This window comes from Setaria italica, chromosome VII (assembly GCF_000263155.2).
Source record: "Setaria italica strain Yugu1 chromosome VII, Setaria_italica_v2.0, whole genome shotgun sequence".
In the NCBI taxonomy this organism is placed as follows: Eukaryota; Viridiplantae; Streptophyta; class Magnoliopsida; order Poales; family Poaceae; genus Setaria; species Setaria italica.
The window spans coordinates 24,713,256-24,729,710 of NC_028456.1; the positions used below are offsets into that span (position 1 = coordinate 24,713,256).

General features: G+C 49.9%; 3 protein-coding genes across 4 annotated transcripts in view; all 3 read right to left on the reverse strand.

Moving 5' to 3' along the window:
- LOC101775205 (probable inactive beta-glucosidase 14) overlaps positions 1–4,717 on the reverse strand; it is a 9,059-nt gene extending 4,342 nt beyond the window's left edge. The window contains exon 1 of one of the 2 annotated variants that reach the window (XM_004976143.4): positions 4,304–4,710. In XM_004976143.4, the coding sequence (XP_004976200.1) occupies positions 4,304–4,459 (156 nt within the window). In that variant the 5' untranslated portion in view covers positions 4,460–4,710. Of the gene's footprint in view, positions 1–4,303 lie in introns of both variants that reach the window. The other variant, XM_022828182.1, reaches the window with a different exon arrangement.
- A 2,003-nt stretch (positions 4,718–6,720) lies between these two features.
- Positions 6,721–11,641, reverse strand: LOC101775884 (probable inactive beta-glucosidase 14). Its single transcript, XM_004976145.4, has 12 exons — positions 11,323–11,641; positions 9,895–9,961; positions 9,732–9,790; positions 9,491–9,566; positions 9,320–9,394; positions 9,159–9,246; positions 8,824–9,076; positions 8,561–8,676; positions 8,209–8,464; positions 7,844–7,946; positions 7,407–7,515; positions 6,721–7,311 (listed from the first exon to the last, which is right to left on the reverse strand). Exons 1-12 carry the CDS (start codon positions 11,455–11,457, stop codon positions 7,083–7,085), a joined length of 1,566 nt encoding a protein of 521 aa, XP_004976202.1. The 5' UTR covers positions 11,458–11,641; the 3' UTR covers positions 6,721–7,082.
- A 183-nt stretch (positions 11,642–11,824) lies between these two features.
- LOC101776290 (beta-glucosidase 16) lies at positions 11,825–15,882 on the reverse strand. The gene is made up of 12 exons (XM_004976146.3): positions 15,639–15,882; positions 15,410–15,476; positions 14,421–14,479; positions 14,260–14,335; positions 14,085–14,159; positions 13,866–13,953; positions 13,497–13,749; positions 13,203–13,318; positions 12,818–13,067; positions 12,604–12,706; positions 12,412–12,514; positions 11,825–12,313 (listed from the first exon to the last, which is right to left on the reverse strand). The coding sequence occupies exons 1-12, from the start codon at positions 15,777–15,779 to the stop codon at positions 12,088–12,090; spliced, it is 1,557 nt and encodes a 518-aa protein (XP_004976203.1). The 5' UTR covers positions 15,780–15,882; the 3' UTR covers positions 11,825–12,087.
- Positions 15,883–16,455: the final 573 nt, after the last annotated feature.

The window sequence follows — 16,455 nt, forward strand, 5'->3', positions numbered from 1 at the left end:
TAGCCTTTGGAGGAAAGGTTTGGGTGAGATTGTACCTATTTTCCATGAATGTCAAAAGTGTGTTATGCTTAACTGGAATGTAAGGGGGCTGAATAACTCAGCCAGGAGAGGAGTGGTGAAGGATCTAGTCTTTGACACAAGATGCACTGTAGCTTGTCTTCAGGAAACAAAAATTCAGCATGTTGACACTGCTGTGGTAAATGAAACATTGGGCCATCAGTTTATACAAAACTTTGTATTCCTCCCTGCTCAACAGACTAGAGGAGGAGCCTTGCTAGCAGTGCATCAGGATTTCTACAAAATAATAGATTCGAGGGTTGGAACTTTCAGTGTCTCAGCTAAGATTGAAGCCACGACCTCATTGCAAGAGTGGTGGCTTACAGTTGTATATGGTCCACAAGGGGACAGTGAGAAACTTCAATTCTTACAGGAATTAAGGATGATCAAGCAACAGATACCTGAGAAGTGGCTAGTCATTGGTGACTTCAATATGATACTGTCAGCAGAAGACAAAAGCAACAACAACCTGAACAGGAGATTAATGGGGGAATTCAGGAAACTGATAAATGATTTGGAACTGAAGGAGCTAAGATTAAGAGGAAGGAAGTTCACATGGTCAAATGACACTACACAGACCAGGATAGATAGAGCGTTCTGCACAGTTGAGTGGGATCTCATGTTGCCCAATTGCTCCCTGCAAGCTGCATCGTCATCTGTATCAGACCACTGCCCACTGCTTTTGGTTGGTAATTCAGATGTTAAAAAATATAGGGGCCTGAGATTCGAAAGCTTCTGGCCCAGGATCCAAGGATATATGGAGGTGGTTATGGAAACATGGGGAAGAGACATTCAGGTGCAAAACCCATTTCTGAGGCTTCACATCAAAATGGAAAGGTTGGGAAAAGCTCTGAGAAAATGGTCTAGGTCCAAGATAGGGAACAACAGGCTATTGTTGTGTGCTGCTAAACAACTTGTGGCGATACTTGACGTGGTACAGGAATCCAGACAACTGACTGAGCTAGAGTTGGCACTTAAAAGAGATCTTAAAGCAAAAATCCTGGGAATGACTGCTGTAGAAAAGCTCAGAGTTAAACAACAGTCCAGATTAGCACACATCAAAGCAGCAGAAGCTCAAGCTAAAATATTTCATGTTCACCTCAATGGCAGGAAAAGAAAGAATTTCATTCAAACTTTGGAGGCTGAAGGCAGAAACATCCATTTACATGAGGAAAAGGAAGAGCACATTTTTCAGCATTTTAGTAAGCAATTTGGGCTGGTACCACAGAGATCACACACCCTGGATTGGGACACCATTCAACTGAATAAGCTCCAGGAAAACAACCTGGAGGATGAATTTACTGAGGAAGAAGTCTGGGAGGTCATTTCCACCATGGCCTCTGAAAAAGCTCCTGGCCCTGATGGCTACATAGGGATGTTTTTCAAAACAGCTTGGGAATGTGTCAAGCAGGATGTAATGACAGCAATAAACTATTTTCACCAGCAACATGGTCAGCATTTTGGGCAAATAAATAAGGCACACATTGTACTCATACCAAAAACAGCAGAGGCAAAATGTCTGAACAATTACAGACCAATTAGCTTAACACATAGTGTGGCAAAAATCATATCAAAGCTGCTAGCCAACAGATTGCAGCCACATCTTCAGCAACTAGTCTCAAGAACACAAAGTGCCTTCATCAAGCATAGAAGCATCCAGGATAACTTCATGTTCACACAGAATTTAGTCAAGAATCTGCACCGTGCAAAGAAAGCAACAATTTTTCTGAAGCTTGATATCAAAAAGGCTTTTGACAGTGTCAGGTGGGATTACTTGATAGAGGTTTTGCATCAAATGGGTTTTGGGCCTAGATGGAGGGAATGGATTACAATCTTGCTGTCCACTGCAACCACCTCAGTACTTCTCAATGGAGCAAGAGGGAAATGGTTTAGGCATAGAATTGGGCTACGTCAGGGGGATCCTCTCAGCCCCCTTCTCTTCATTCTGGCCATGGAACCACTGCACAGAATGTTTCAGGTTGCAGAAATACAAGGGCACCTAACCCCAATTCAACACAGATCAACCAGGGCAAGGCTCAGCTTGTATGCCGATGATGTGGCCATTTTCCTGAAGCCAGACGGTGAGGAAATGAAAGTAATTAGTGATATCCTTGATGACTTTGGGCTGGCTTCTGGGCTCATCACCAACAGAACTAAAAGTGCAATTTACCCTATCCAATGCAATGGCCTCAATTTGGAAGAAGTGGTGCAAAACTTCCAGTGCCCGGTGAAATCCTTCCCATGCACATATTTAGGGTTGCCTTTACACACAAGGGCCCTAAGACGAGTAGATGTACAGCCATTGATCGATAAAGTTGCCTCCAGGTTACCTACTTGGAAAGGCAGGCTACTCAATAAAGCAGGCAGACTAACTTTGGTAAACACAGTCCTCTCAGCAATCCCAACATATTTCCTCACTGTGTTTGCTCCAAAGAAATGGACAATCAAGCAAATTGATAAAATTAGGAGGAACTTCCTCTGGAAAGGAGCAGATGAAGCCAATGGAGGACATTGCCTTGTCAGATGGATCAATGTGATGAAGCCTAAGAAACTAGGAGGATTGGGCCCCTTGAATCTGGAGTTTTTTAGCCGAGCACTGAGGCTAAGGTGGGTATGGTACCAGTGGCGAGAACTGGATAGAACTTCAGCTACAAGCGATGCACCAGTTAATGAAGTTGATCTGCAACTCTTCAGAGTCAGCACAGTAGTTACAATTGGAAATGGCCACACAGCGCAGTTTTGGAATTCCTCCTGGTTGGATGGTAAAGCTCCAAGAGACATCGCCCCAAATCTCTACAATCTTGCGTGGAGAAAGAATAAGACAGTCCATGAGGAGATCATTGAGCACAATTGGACTAGAGGGCTCTGGAGAATGAATTCAGTTACAGAAATGGCAGAGTTTCTTTTACTGTGGGACTCAGTTCAGAACATAACTCTAAATGATCAGCCTGATGCAATTACCTGGAGATGGTCTGCAAACGGAGAGTACAGTGCCAAGACAGCGTATCTAGCTCAGTTCAGAGGATCCTATTGCACATTCCAACCAGCAGCTATTTGGAGGGCGCAAACTGAGGGCAAACACAGGTTTTTCACTTGGCTACTGCTGCAACAAAGGATCTTAACCGCTGACAGGCTTCTTGCACGAAATTGGCCATGCAACCCTGTCTGCCCTCTCTGCCAGGTGGAGCTTGAAACTGCTACACATTTGTGTCTCCAATGTCCATTCGCGTTGCAAGTTTGGCGAAAGGTCAGTGATTGGGCAAGTGGTATGGTTACTGTGCCATTGGCCGGTTCAGAGCTTCAGACATGGTGGTGTTCATCCATCAATGCGGCCGCGAAGGAAAAGAGACGAGCAACAGCAGCAGTTCTCATTTACACGGCATGGAATCTATGGAAAGAGCGTAATAGGAGGATTTTCGATGGAATTCAGTGCTCGGAGCTGCAAGTTTTCTTCTTTATCAAAGAAGAAATTCAACTTCGACAGAAGGCCTGTGGCACGCCGAGTGTCGACTAGGAGCAGCATAGTGCATCTTAGAGCTATGAGATCGGAGTTTATATTTCATCATGTAATCTTATTTATGTAAACGGTTCACTCATCTCTCTCCTTATATGATATGGCAGTGCTCCTGCCCCTTTACGTTTCAAAAAAAAAAAATTCCAGTAACAAGCATCGAATCGCCACTGATTAACTGTCACAGCTCGGAGAAAATTCACACAGGTGTGCGACCTCCGATTCAACGCACTCGTGGTCGGCTCTACGGCTTGCAATGTGCCGACGGTGCCGGTAGGGCACCCTACGTTGCAATCGGTGGTGGAGCAGCATCTTCTTCTTCTCGTCGGTGGTGGTGCGCCAGGGCAAGAACTGGCTGATGAGAGCCGAGAGATTCGAAATTTCGGGGGTGGACGCCGGTGGCGGGTTCGCCGCCGCCGGACGCCGTGGCCCGTGGGGGCGCGTTGAGGGTAAATGGGCTAGCCAAATTGTGTTTGGATGGCTACAACACAGCCCAACAAATTTGGGCCTCTTTCGAGGCCATGGGCAGGGCTTGACACAGCAGCATTCATCGTAATTGCTGTTGTATGATAAGCTTTAAAAAAGAAGGTGTTGAGGTCCTTTTTTCTTTCGCGAGGAAATAGGAATACGGCTTTTCTTGTTGCAAGGAGTGAGTTGCTCTTCCTGTTCGGAAACGGAAACGACGGAAAGGATTGAAGCAGGGCAGGTGGAGCAGGTGGCTGTCGCGCAGCGTACCTGGTAGGCAGAGGTGGAGGTCCCGAACAAGAAGTTCTCGGGGAACTCGCCGCGATCAACGGCCGAAGCGCACGGCAGGAGCCCCTGATGAGCGAGCAAGAAGAGCGCGAGGCCGACGACCATCCCCTTCCTTCTGCCCGCTGCTGCCCCGCCCATCGTCCGTCTTGGGCTCTCCCTCCCTCCCTTCCTCTGTATAATTCGGCGAGTAGATTCGTTGACGCAGGTGCGCGCTGGTTGAGTGGATAGATACTCCGGCAGACACACTGGCAGGTAGGTACGACATGGACGTCGCTATCGAAGCGGGCGGAGCACGCACCAAGAGCTGGATCTTTCATTTTGGACGCGCCTGTGTGCGAATGTGAATTGTGATGGTGTGAAGAGATGTGTGCGACCGAGGGACGCCAGGATGTGCTGCTCTTCAGAGAACACCGAGAGTTCTTTCATTTTGGATGGACACGCCATGACCATGGAGGATTGAGGAACGGCCAAAAATATCTGAGCCTTTTTCTGATTGGTGATTGTGACATCCTCCCGTCTCTAACACACGGACATATCCCCCCATCTTGATCCAGTGTCCTCTCGAGCATCCCCATCCCGTAGGGATCCGATACGTGAATAACAAGCGCTAACATTTTTCTCCCTTTTCTTTTCTGTTTATATATGGATGAACGCCAACATTACAAATTTACAGGTACAGCATGATCGCATCATTTAGTTTAGTTCAAGGCCTTGTCATGAATCATGGTGCGTCTCCGTATTCCACACACATGCATTCTGACCTGATGGCGTCGCGACGACGGATCAGCAGAGAGTATTCTGCATTTCTGTGTTCTCTGGTCGTAGCATGGGAGACACAGGCAGGCAGTCCAGATCTGTCCTTACTGTTCCTTGGCACCCTCCTCTCCATGCCGAGATCCAGCTAGGATCGGAGCCAGGTCGAGAAAGAGAATGATTTATACCATCTTCCCGTCCAGATCGAGTGCTCGCACCCGTCCCTTTCCACGCCTATCTCGTGTGGACTTGGCCGCTCAAAAATAAAGCCAGCATCGCGCGCTTTACACGAGTCTCCAGATCGACGGCCGAAGCGCACGGCAGCAGCAGGAGGCCGTGAGCAAGCGCGAGCAAGACCAGCTCACCGCCCCCCATCTCCGATCCGGCTCCGGTCCTCCTCTCTTGCCGCTGCCCGCTGCACACCGCCCTCCTGTATGTTGCTCTGGACTTACACGATGCATGCGATGCGAGATTATAAAATCCTCCCGTCCACTCCAGTCTCCAGCGCCCGAGTGTCCCTCGGGTGCGACGGGACTACGCGAGGGCGGACGGCCTGTCCTCCGGCCGTGGTAGCTGACGGACACTGACTGAGAACTAATCGACAACCGACCTCTGGACCCGTTGCTGCATCGGATGGTAGATGCCATTGCCAATGCTCTTTCGGTTTCGGATGGCCAGTCGCTGTCCTCCCCTGCCATCTTATTCCTGCTATCATGTACGGTATGGCCGTATGGGGCTACAGGCCATGTTTAGTTTCCCCAAATTCCAACTTTGGAACTATGCAAAAAGAAGATTCCTCATCACATCAAATTTGCGGTACATGCATGGAGTACTAAATGTAGACGAAATCAAAAACTAATTGCACAGTTTTGTTGTACTTTGCGAGACGAATCTTTTAAGCCTAATTAGTCAATGTTTGGACAATAATTCACAAATACAAACGAAATGCTACAGTTACGCATTTATGACAAACTCCTAACTTTGACACTCCTAAATTGGGAACTAAACAAGGCCACAGTTTAGCAGTGGGTTTCCGGTGTCAGGGGGCCAGCTGATGTGCAGTTCGGCCGGGCCAAGGCCGTAACCGACGGACGGCACCACGCCATGCGTCCCTCGATCATCAGACGCGCGCCATACTCATCCCGGAGCACGGCGACAAGATCAATCGTCAGATCACGCCGCCGCGTGCAGCAGCGGCGCTGAAAAGGACTCGCGAGGCGGACTGCGCGCCCACACCCCATGCACACACACGGCAACGGCGGCAGATATCTCTCCACTTCCCGCTAGCTGCCACACGGTTGGAACCCAACTTCAAGTGAGTATTATCGCACCTCCTTCAAATGAGCTTGGGTTGGATTTGGACTTGTTTTTTCATTGGACTTGAACTGGACGGCTCCTTTTGGATTTGGATTTTAATCCATGTACTCCCACCTCTAAGGTTGGACGCAATCACGCAATACTCAAATCGCCTATGCCCAATAAGCAATGGAGCGCTAGCAAGCAGCGATTCCTTGTCCCGCCTCTCAGGTTATCATCATGTGACTCTGATCGTCATTGACCAACGTACAAGCCATGACAAATTAGGCTCTTGTGAGGTACTGTATAATATTTTTTTAAAAAGTTGAACTGTATAATATATAAGCTACTGAATATAAAGTCATATACATATGCAGACGAAAATCCACGGATGGTGTTCGTGCCTGGATTCTGCCCATACAGGCAAACTCGACACGTACATCATTCAGGAAGTAGCAGCCCCTCCAAACACAACGGTTTTTTTTTTAAACGAATCAAGCTGCCGCTTATATTAATAAAGAAAAAGATTCAGATTAGGCAAAACACAACGGTTTTCACTCAACGGCGGTTTGCTTGCGTTTTCTCCAATGACAAATGGACAAGACACCTTCCCAAACCATTTTATTCAACGAAGCATGACCTGGGCATGTAAGCCACGGTAACTTTCACGTAGCAAACTAAACCGGCGATCGAGGAGAACACGGTTGATGGATTACTGCGCGGCGTACTGCTTCGACTGGGGATTTTCTTTCCGGGGCCTTGTTCCCACAAGCGAGCCACCCTTGAGGAACTCACTGAACCACTTCGCCGATAACTTGGGCGTCCTCTCCAGCGTCTTCAAGTCGACATGGTAGAGCCCCAACCTTTGCGTGTACCCGGACGTCCACTCGAAGCAGTCGAGTAAAGACCACACGAAATAACCACGCACGTCGGCTCCCTTCCTACGAAAAGATTGATGGCGTACATGAGGAGGCGGAAAGAATTACATGTGCTGTAGCTAAAACACTCTTGAACTGGGCAGAGTTGAGCAGAGTACCTTATTGCTGACGCCAAAAAGGTCAGGTAGTCACGGATGTAATCAACTCTTCCTGTGTCGTTGGTAAAATCCTTGGCAGTCATGCTGCTGTTGCTTGCTTGAGCGTATCCTGAAAAAAAAAATGTAAGCACATGCTAGGTATCAGATAAACTATATCGTGATGTGACAACAATATTGTAGCAGCATGAGCTAGCTTACTACTTCTCTTTTTTAAAGAAGAAGAAGAAGCCGACAGATTGCCGTTGGTCTATGTATTAACAGAGAAGTAAAAAACATAAAAACTCGAACAGCAACAACACACCATAACACAAACTGGCGCTCGTGCTTGGACAGTGCACAATAGCTCAAATCAAAAGAATGTAACACTATAACTACAAGATTTTGACTAGCGACTATTATAGCTTAAAGAAACAATTGGCAAAAAGAAACCATCATACCATTTTCTGTAATATATGTTGGTATGTTATTGTATCTTTGCATGTAGTACATGACCACTTTTTCCATCCCCTCTGGAACAGAATAAAAGAATGGCGATCCTGTCTGCATGAATGAGATTGCAATCATCAATTACTATCGATTATTCCCTTCAAGCAGATCTTCAAATGATTTTTTTTTTACGTTTTGCTTTCAAAATTGACTGCAAAGCTTTAGCACTGACTGACGAAGGAGACGGCTAATTGAGTCATTTCTAACTTCCTATGACTCAAACCCAAGTGTGTAATGAGTTTAACAACCTCCTCACCACTAGGCCAATGGCCTAGTCTGAGCTCAAATAAATTAATATTCAGCAATTATGTATTACCACTTCACCAATAAGTACTCCATCCTCTCCTACTCCTGAACTAAAAACTCGAGCATCACCATCAATAGGATCTATTTCACATGGTGAGAAGATGCAGTCCTTCGTATATAATGTTGTATAATGACTGAGTCCAATAAAATCCAATTTGGTAGCCTTCAATTTCTTCTTCTGTTGCGATGTGAACTCAGGTAAGTTTGGACCCAAGATCTCACGCATCTTTGTGGGATAATCACCAAAAATGATAGGATCTAGAAACCTGTCATGATTAAACAAAAGAGGCAGTTGAATAATGATATTACTTGCCTATAAGCGTTATTTATAAAAATCACCATCCTAAGGGAAAGAGTAGTACCATGGACCATCGAAAGCTAGAGCACGTTCAACTGCTAGTATGTCTACTGTAGTATTCGAGAAAGGTTCATACCATCTCGAGCACATAGAAATCCCAATATGACCACCTTGCTTCCCCTATGGAAAGGTAAAGATATTACTGGTTTATTGTTATAAACATATTTTTAGAAAACTTCAGCTGATGCTCCTTTTTAGATTATATAATTCGTATGCAAAGACAAGGGATGGCAATGTCATATTATCTCAGAGGACTGTGGTTTGTACCTGATACTTTTTTCTGTAAATACTGACTGCATTTGCATGTGACAATATCATGTTATGACCTGCTATGTATGGCTCTATTGAAGAATTCCCAAAGGCACAATTACCAAATGGTTGAGAGCAGCGCCCGGGAGGGTACAATCCATCCATATAACTGAACTTCAACCACAAATTTGGCTGATTAAATGTTATCCAGAATTTTACTCGGTCACCAAACATCATGAAGCATACTTCTGCGAGGTAGCCAAAGTCCTTCCTGGAAGGTATTTACTATAAGTCAAATAAAAACTAATCAAGGAATATAATAAGGCAACTTTATGCCACAGCAATAGACATACTGAATTTCTGGGCTCAACCATCCACCATATTGCGTTTCCAGTTCTTGTGGAATGTCGTAATGAGATATTGTTACAAACGGTTGTATGCCTATTTATGGATGCCGTTAAAAGCTCCTGTCTTCAAAATCATGTTCCCATTGCACAAATTTTGTTAACCCTACCTTTCTGCAGAAGTGCATCAATAAGATTATTATAGAATGCTACCCCATCTGGATTAACATGTCCAAATCGACCTCCTGCAGGAAGAAGTTAATTGCAAAGACAGCATTTGTTCAACCAACTTCCCAAGGCAATAATAAATTCCTTATTCAAGGCATGCATGTTAAACTCACTTGGTAGAATCCTTGTCCACGCAATGGAGAAACGGTATGAGTTGACACCCATGGAATGCATCAATTCAATGTCTTCCTGGAGTATAAAGTAGAAGCATACTTCCAATGTCAAGTAGTTTAATAGATATGAAGCTCCATCTAAACAACATTACCGGTATAGATTTTCATTGCACAGCAATCATCCAATCGATTCTCCTTTGATACTATTTGCATCTTGGAAAAAGAAGAAGCACCAGCTTACCATGTAACGATGATAGTGATCATCTGCGGTATCACCATTGCTCCCATCCTCAATTTTACCTGAAATAAAAGGCTAACACAGATGAAGAGAGGAAAACAACTTGACAAGAAACGAGATATCCTGGGATCGAAAGTCAATGGTGATGCAAGTTATAATGCTTCACCTGGCGTATGGGCGAATACGTCCCAATTGCTGAGGCCTCTGTTACCCTCCAAATTCGCGCCTTCAATCTGAAGAGTCAACAAAAAATAGTATCAACACTAGTTAGGCTGACTGCTACAGAGCAGCAAGAGCAATGCAAGCTAGCTAGCAGAGAACGCCAACGGCAATAACTTCAGCAGTTGCTTCCACTGATTTAGGCCTGCACTGGTTCCCGCCTGTCTGAGGACTTCATGGACATTGCATCGCCAAAGACTTGCACTGTACCGGCGGCGTGAGCTCAAGCGCGCGCGCCGTTCATCGCCTCCGCGAGCTCGCTTGGCTCCGATGGCCGCCATGTTGGGGACTTGCTGCGGGAGCAGAGAGTGAAGGCATAGATCCTAGGGATTGACTGCGTCGGATGCCGAGGGGCCGTCGGCGGGGAGCGGTGGGACCGAGAACCGAAGTTGAGATGGAAAACCAGGGGGTATTTTGAAAATAATCGGATCGTGATTAATAATTGCGATCCAAACCAGGAGTGTTTTCATAAATATTTCAGGGGGCAGTTTCTAATATTCTCGGCCGGCGTCATGGGTTCCGGCGACGTCGCCTTGCCGCCGGCGACCACTGCTCGCCCCTTCGCGCTGCATCCCCGCGAGATTCCGGCAAGTTTGCGCCCCCAGTCGCTGCCTCCGGCCACCCTCGTGAGCGACGCACGGCCCCCTAGAAATGCCCCAAACCAGACCTCGCGGCGGCCCCTCGCCATGTCGGCGGCGAGAGCTTGCGAGCCGGCGCTTGCCTTGATTCCCGTTACAGAGTGAGAGTGGATTGGCCGGAGGTCGCCGCCGTGCCTGATGCATCCGACATCGCTGGCAAGAAATTCTTGGATATTTTATCTGACCAGAGGTTTGGTTTTGGTTCAAATGGGCAGCGGGGACAGAGAGCCAGACCCTTCTGCTTCTGGTACCTTCTCAGTTGTCAGTGGGAGCACAGCCGACGCAAGAAGTTGTTGGAACGAAGAAGAGATCGATTAGCCGGTGATGATATCTTTGGTGATGCAATGTCCATGCGTCAGAGCTCTCAGCCCAACAGTGTGTGCCCGGCATTGGGTCCGGGGCGCACCATTCGACACCGTGCTTCGATTTAGAAGAAGAGTACGCACTCAACTTGCGACACAACGCGCGGCTGCGGTTGGTCGCAGCTTGCATCGCCGTCGCGCCGCCGGTACCGCGCGTCCCGCCGCCCTCCGCCGGTGCCGGCGGTCCTCCACCACCTGAGGCGGAGGGCGCACTGCCAGTTGCCGCTCAAGGGCCTCCTCCATCTAACCCCGCCAGACACCCATGCCATACCCGGCCCAACTCTAGCTCACCGGAGGCGCCGCGATGGCGGCCGGAGGCAGAGAAGAGCAGAACAGGTCGAGAAGAACAAACTGCTTGGACGCATCGTAGCGTACCTGGTACGCAGAGGTGGTGGTCCCGAACAGGAAGCCGTCGGGGAACTGGCCGCGGTCGACGGCGGCCGACGCGCACGGCCACGACAGGAGCCCGTGCGCGAGCAAGAGCGCCAGCCAGACCAGCCCGCTTGCCATTGTCCTCTCCCTCTCTCTCTCTCTCCTAGTCTCCTTCCCTCCCTCCCCCCGCTACTTTTTCGTAGGAGCATGAGCAATCAACCGACGCGCGGGCCAGATGGCTTGCTTATCTTGTGGCTTTGTGGGGGGGGGGTGGTTGACGACCGGCCATGGGCCATCAGAAGGGAGAATGCGACTGTGCGGCGTGTGCGCTCACCAGACCCAGACATGACAGGCCTCATCGCTTTGGAATGGGATGGCCCAACTCCCCCTGCTGTGGTGTAATAAACGCCAACGCCCAACGGCCATCGCGTTGGATCGTGACAACGACAGTGACCCAAGATAGATGGAATGGCACGTGCCCCCGGCAGATATGAACCCCTCTCGCTCGCGCCTGAAATAGCCATGATCGTAGTCTGAAGTCTGAACATGTTACATGCGCCCATCATTAGCTGCTCCCTGCTTTAGCACAGATTCGAAAGCTTTTCACCATGAGCAGTAGTACAGCATGCTCCGTGTTCTTCCGGCCCAGTTTCGCGTATACACAAACATCAGTGAGTTCCAGGCCTTCTGGAACACCACGCTATGCAGCAGACCCCGTACCGTGTTCCTAATACCACACCAATGACATTTTTACGCACCACGCGCGCGTCACGAGTCCGCTCTCCGCCCCTGCTGCGCTTCATCCGTCAGGGCCCCGGCGGAGGATCCCGTGAGGAAGCTCCTGTACCACCTCGCGGACATCCGAGGGGTCCGCGTCCGCTCCGGCGTGTCGAAGTCCACGTGGTACAGCCCGAACCTGACGGTGTACCCGAACGTCCACTCGAAGTTGTCCATGAGCGTCCACACGAAGTACCCCCGCACGTCCGCCCCGTTCCTGCGCGCGAATCAGTTCGATCCGTGAGCAAAGAGAGTAAAAAATCCGGTTCGTAGCTAGGCTACGAGTTTTCATCGTAGATGTAGATGAAGGGTCACCTGATTGCTCTGGACAGATGCGTGACGTAGCCCTGCAGGTAGTTGAGCCTCTCGACGTCGTTGATCAGCTCCTCCCTGCCCACATCGCTCCACTGCGAGTAACCTGGAAGCAAAAATCCGGGAACACATGACCAGCATGGACAGAAATGCAGATAGATCCCCAGGTCCTCGCAGCAAGACTGTAAAACTCACCGTTCTCACTGACGTACACGGGCGTGTCCTTGTACCTCTGGTTGACATACATGATAGCAGGCTCCACGGCTTGTGGGACAACATAGAAGCCGCCGAGCGCGGTCTGCAAGGTTCACAAACCGGACATTTTTCGTGAGCTTTACCGTATATGAAGTTATGAACAAAAATCAGGTAAAAATGTATGCAAGAAGGCCGATTGTCAGGGTGTTCTTACATCTCCCCCGATCATCACTCCATCCCTTTCGCCGGTGGCGAAGACGAGGGCGTTCCCTTCGTAGGTGCTGAGGTCGCACGGGGAATGGATGCAGTCCTTGGCGTAGATCGCCGTGTAGAGGTTTAGCCCGATGAAATCAGACTTGTATTGGAGTAGTTTCTTCTCTTCCGAGGTGAACGTTGGTAGGTTGGATCTTAGGATCTCTCGCATGTGTGAAGGATAATCGCCAAAGAATATCGGATCCAGAAACCTGAAGAAAAAAAGTTACATGCGAGTGTAGTCGGTAAATTGGTAATTCCGCATAGGGGCAGCAGAAGGTATTTGTTGCATTGGGGATGCATGTTGCATTTAGGGAGGGAAAAGGGGGAACCGCAGAGTGACATACCACTCCAGCTCAAAAGACTGCGCTCGTCGTGCCGCCAGAATGTCCTCCGTGGTGTTCGTCAGCGGCTCATACCACTTCATGGCGATCACAATCCCGATCGAGCCGCCTTGCTTTGCCTTTGATAACACACGCATGCATAAAAATTTTTCAGACAAATGTATCTCAGCATCCCCCCCCCCCCCCCCCCCCCCCAAGTCACTGAAAGTCTGAAACATGAGTTCACAGACACAAAAGGCAGTAGCTTCTGCTGACCTGAACAGAGACAGGGCAGGTTACCGAGTTGCACACACTCACCTGGTAGTTTTCCTTGTAGTTGCGGACGGCGGCGGCGTGGGACATGATGATGTTGTGCGCCGCGGCGTAGGGCTCCCGTTGCGAGTCGCCGCTGTTGCAGGTGCCGAACGGCGCGGAGCAGTGGCTGGGCGGGTACGCGCCCAGCATGTACTGGAACTTGGTGAACAGGTTGGGCTCATTGAACGTCGTCCAGAACCTCACCCGGTCGCCGAACGCCCGGAAGCAGACGTCCGCGTAGTGCTCGAACTCCTCCCTGAATTTTTCACCATGCTCGTGAGCTCGTGACCGTACCACTGAAACTGCAGGTTCTCTGAAAAAATGGCAAGAACTAGAACCAGCAGAGGGTCAGAGTTCAGAGCTGAACTGTACCGGATTCCGGCGCCCAGCCAGCCAACGTGTCGGACCTCCAGCTCGTGCGGCATGTCGAAATGGTGCAGTGTGACGAACGGCTGTATCCCTGATCGTTCCATGGAAAAAAAGAAAGGAATCGAACCTTTGAGCTTGCTCTAATGCTCTTTATTGGATATTTGGAGGTGGAGCACAGAAATCAGTGAAGTGTGAGCTGTGAGAGGATGGCGACAGGCTTACCTTTCTGCAGGAGGGCATCGATCAGGCGGTTGTAGAAGGCTATCCCATCTGGGTTGACGCCGCCAAGCCTGCCTCCTACGAGAACGCATTGTGCCCACCCAAATCATCAGGAACCGATCGAACAGTTGCCAGTGCAAAAGGCCTACTAATTTATGTACAATCCGTCATGGCGTACTTGGTAGGATCCTTGCCCATGAGATGGAGAACCTGTACGCGTTGACGCCCAGCGATTGCAGGATCTCCACATCTCCCTGCCCACAAGTTCAGAATGCGTCACGTCACATGAGATGGTCAGTTTGCTTGTTGGTTGGTTCTGTGTGATCTTGTAGTCTGTACCATGTAGCGATGGTAGTGGTCGTCAGCCACGTCGCCGTTCCGCCCGTCCTTGATCCCAACTGCCAAATGGTGAAAACTTTTTGAGAGAAACAGAAAAGCAGGGGACATCGAACAAATTATCGCTACACATCCCTGCGGGCCGCTATAAAATCTTTAGACTTGATTGCATACCATTTTCTCATATTTTAATAAGAGAGAGAAAAACTATCTCTTGATCAAGAGATAATTTCATACACGTACTTCAAGATTACGTGAGGATGACGTATGGGGTTATTCATATTATGAGCTATGTGCTAAGAGGCAGATTGGAAGGGTTGTCTCCTAGAGTGTTTAGAGATAGTTAGAGATAGGTACACCATTAGAGGAGGCATTAGGTAGGCAGCTGCAATCGTCTGACCAGTACACTACACGGATGAACACGACAAAGCTCGCCCAAGAGAGAATATCAGCGCGCGGCGCTGTCGCAACGTCGCATCAGCATTCAGCTTAAGAACGATCTTCTCCAGACAATAATTCGGGGAGAGAGAGAGAGGGAGAGTGGTAACGCTAGTGAGATGGGCATCGATAGTATAGTATTTTATGGTGCATGATAAAATAGACTATACTAATATTCTTGGATTTGTAGACGGCTGAAAATGGGTTCGATGCTTTTGCGTCTCTATTAGGCAAGCAGTGAGGGAACCAATGCGCTCCCGTTCACCAAAAAAGGATAGCTAGATCATCCTTATGGTTGGAGCACAAGGACGAATGTAGCCACTAGCTTATTTGTTTGCTGGGTGGGTGAAGATTTTTTTTTTCTTTTTTGTTCTTACAAAAGGGGGAGAGATTTCCTGGATGAAAAGATTTGATTTGCCAACTCTGATGAAACTGAGTGGTGCTGTGGGCATCTGCCAGTCACCGAGCAGGGACGAAAGCTCTGATTTGAAGCTCATGTTCATGTCACTGGATGAGAAACAGAGAACTGAGAGAAGTGACTCAAGACGACTCACCGTGCGTGTGGGTGAAGACATCCCAGTTGCAGAGGCTCTTGCCGTCCTCCAGGTACGCGCCCTCGATCTGGCAAGCGGCGGAACAAGGCAAACACTTGTCAGGACAGGAGGAGGGCAAGACGACGACACACAGGCGCGCCACCGCTCCCCCCGGCATCCAGCCAAGAGCGCGCGCGATGGCGAGCGAGAGCAGCGGAGGGAGAAGGGGGAAACGGTGCCGAGTGCTCACCTGGTAAGCCGACGTCGCGGCGCCGAAGAGGAACTCCGGTGGGAACTCGCTCCGGTCCACACCGCGCGCGGCCGGCGCGAGCGCCGCCACCACCACCATCAACGCCGCCGCCACGGCGGCAATGCCCCTCGCCGCGGCCATCTCGCGCGCGCACGCGGCGCTTCCCGCTAGCTCTCCCCTCTTGTCGCTATCGGTGGGTGTGCGGGGAGCTCCGGCTTCGTGTCCTCACTCCTCATGTGCTCGCCCGTCGCTTATATACAAAGCTGCGCGCTCGTATCTCTTGGGAGGACGGGCACCGGCGCGAGCAGGTCGACCTGACCGCGGCCGGGGTGATCCTGTCAGTGTGACTCAGCCGGCACGACCTCGCGCGCCGCGGGATGCGACGGCCCATGTGGCCCACTTGTTCTGCGACGTGCGAGCGGGTCCCGCGGCCGGGTCGGGCGGATACGCTCGGCTCCGATCCGACAGCGACGCGCCGCTCGGCCGGCACGCGCGTCGGTGTCTTCCCCACGCCAGCGCGCTCGCGTGGCGCACGTGACACTGATATTGATCTCGACGCCGCGGCGGCCGGCGCGTGACCATGCCGCCGACTCGCCTTGGCGGTGACGCGGATGCGGAGGCTGCTGCCCGCGCACGTGGAGTGAAATTCCGGTTGAGATTATCCTGGACGATGCCGTACACGCCGCACGGCTTAGACTAGCTCAACTTGGAGCTGGAGGAGAGAGTGAGAGACAACCACCACTATCATTCCGTGCCGTGCGCCGGCCGCGCAGGCAACCATGGACGTCAGGACGGGCCATTCGTTTGCGGGTGGTGG

Coding starts and splice junctions, on each gene's coding strand:
- LOC101775884 (XM_004976145.4), bottom strand. CDS start 11,457: ATGGCAAGCGGGCTGGTCTGGCTGGCGCTCTTGCTCGCGCACGGGCTC. Junction 9,567..9,731: donor ATCACTATCATCGTTACATG/GTAAGCTGGTGC, acceptor TTTATACTCCAG/GAAGACATTGAATTGATGCA. Junction 9,395..9,490: donor GTGGACAAGGATTCTACCAA/GTGAGTTTAACA, acceptor TTCTTCCTGCAG/GAGGTCGATTTGGACATGTT.
- LOC101776290 (XM_004976146.3), bottom strand. CDS start 15,779: ATGGCCGCGGCGAGGGGCATTGCCGCCGTGGCGGCGGCGTTGATGGTG. Junction 13,954..14,084: donor CGATGCCCTCCTGCAGAAAG/GTAAGCCTGTCG, acceptor TGGAACGATCAG/GGATACAGCCGTTCGTCACA. Junction 13,750..13,865: donor TGGCTGGGCGCCGGAATCCG/GTACAGTTCAGC, acceptor TGAAAAATTCAG/GGAGGAGTTCGAGCACTACG.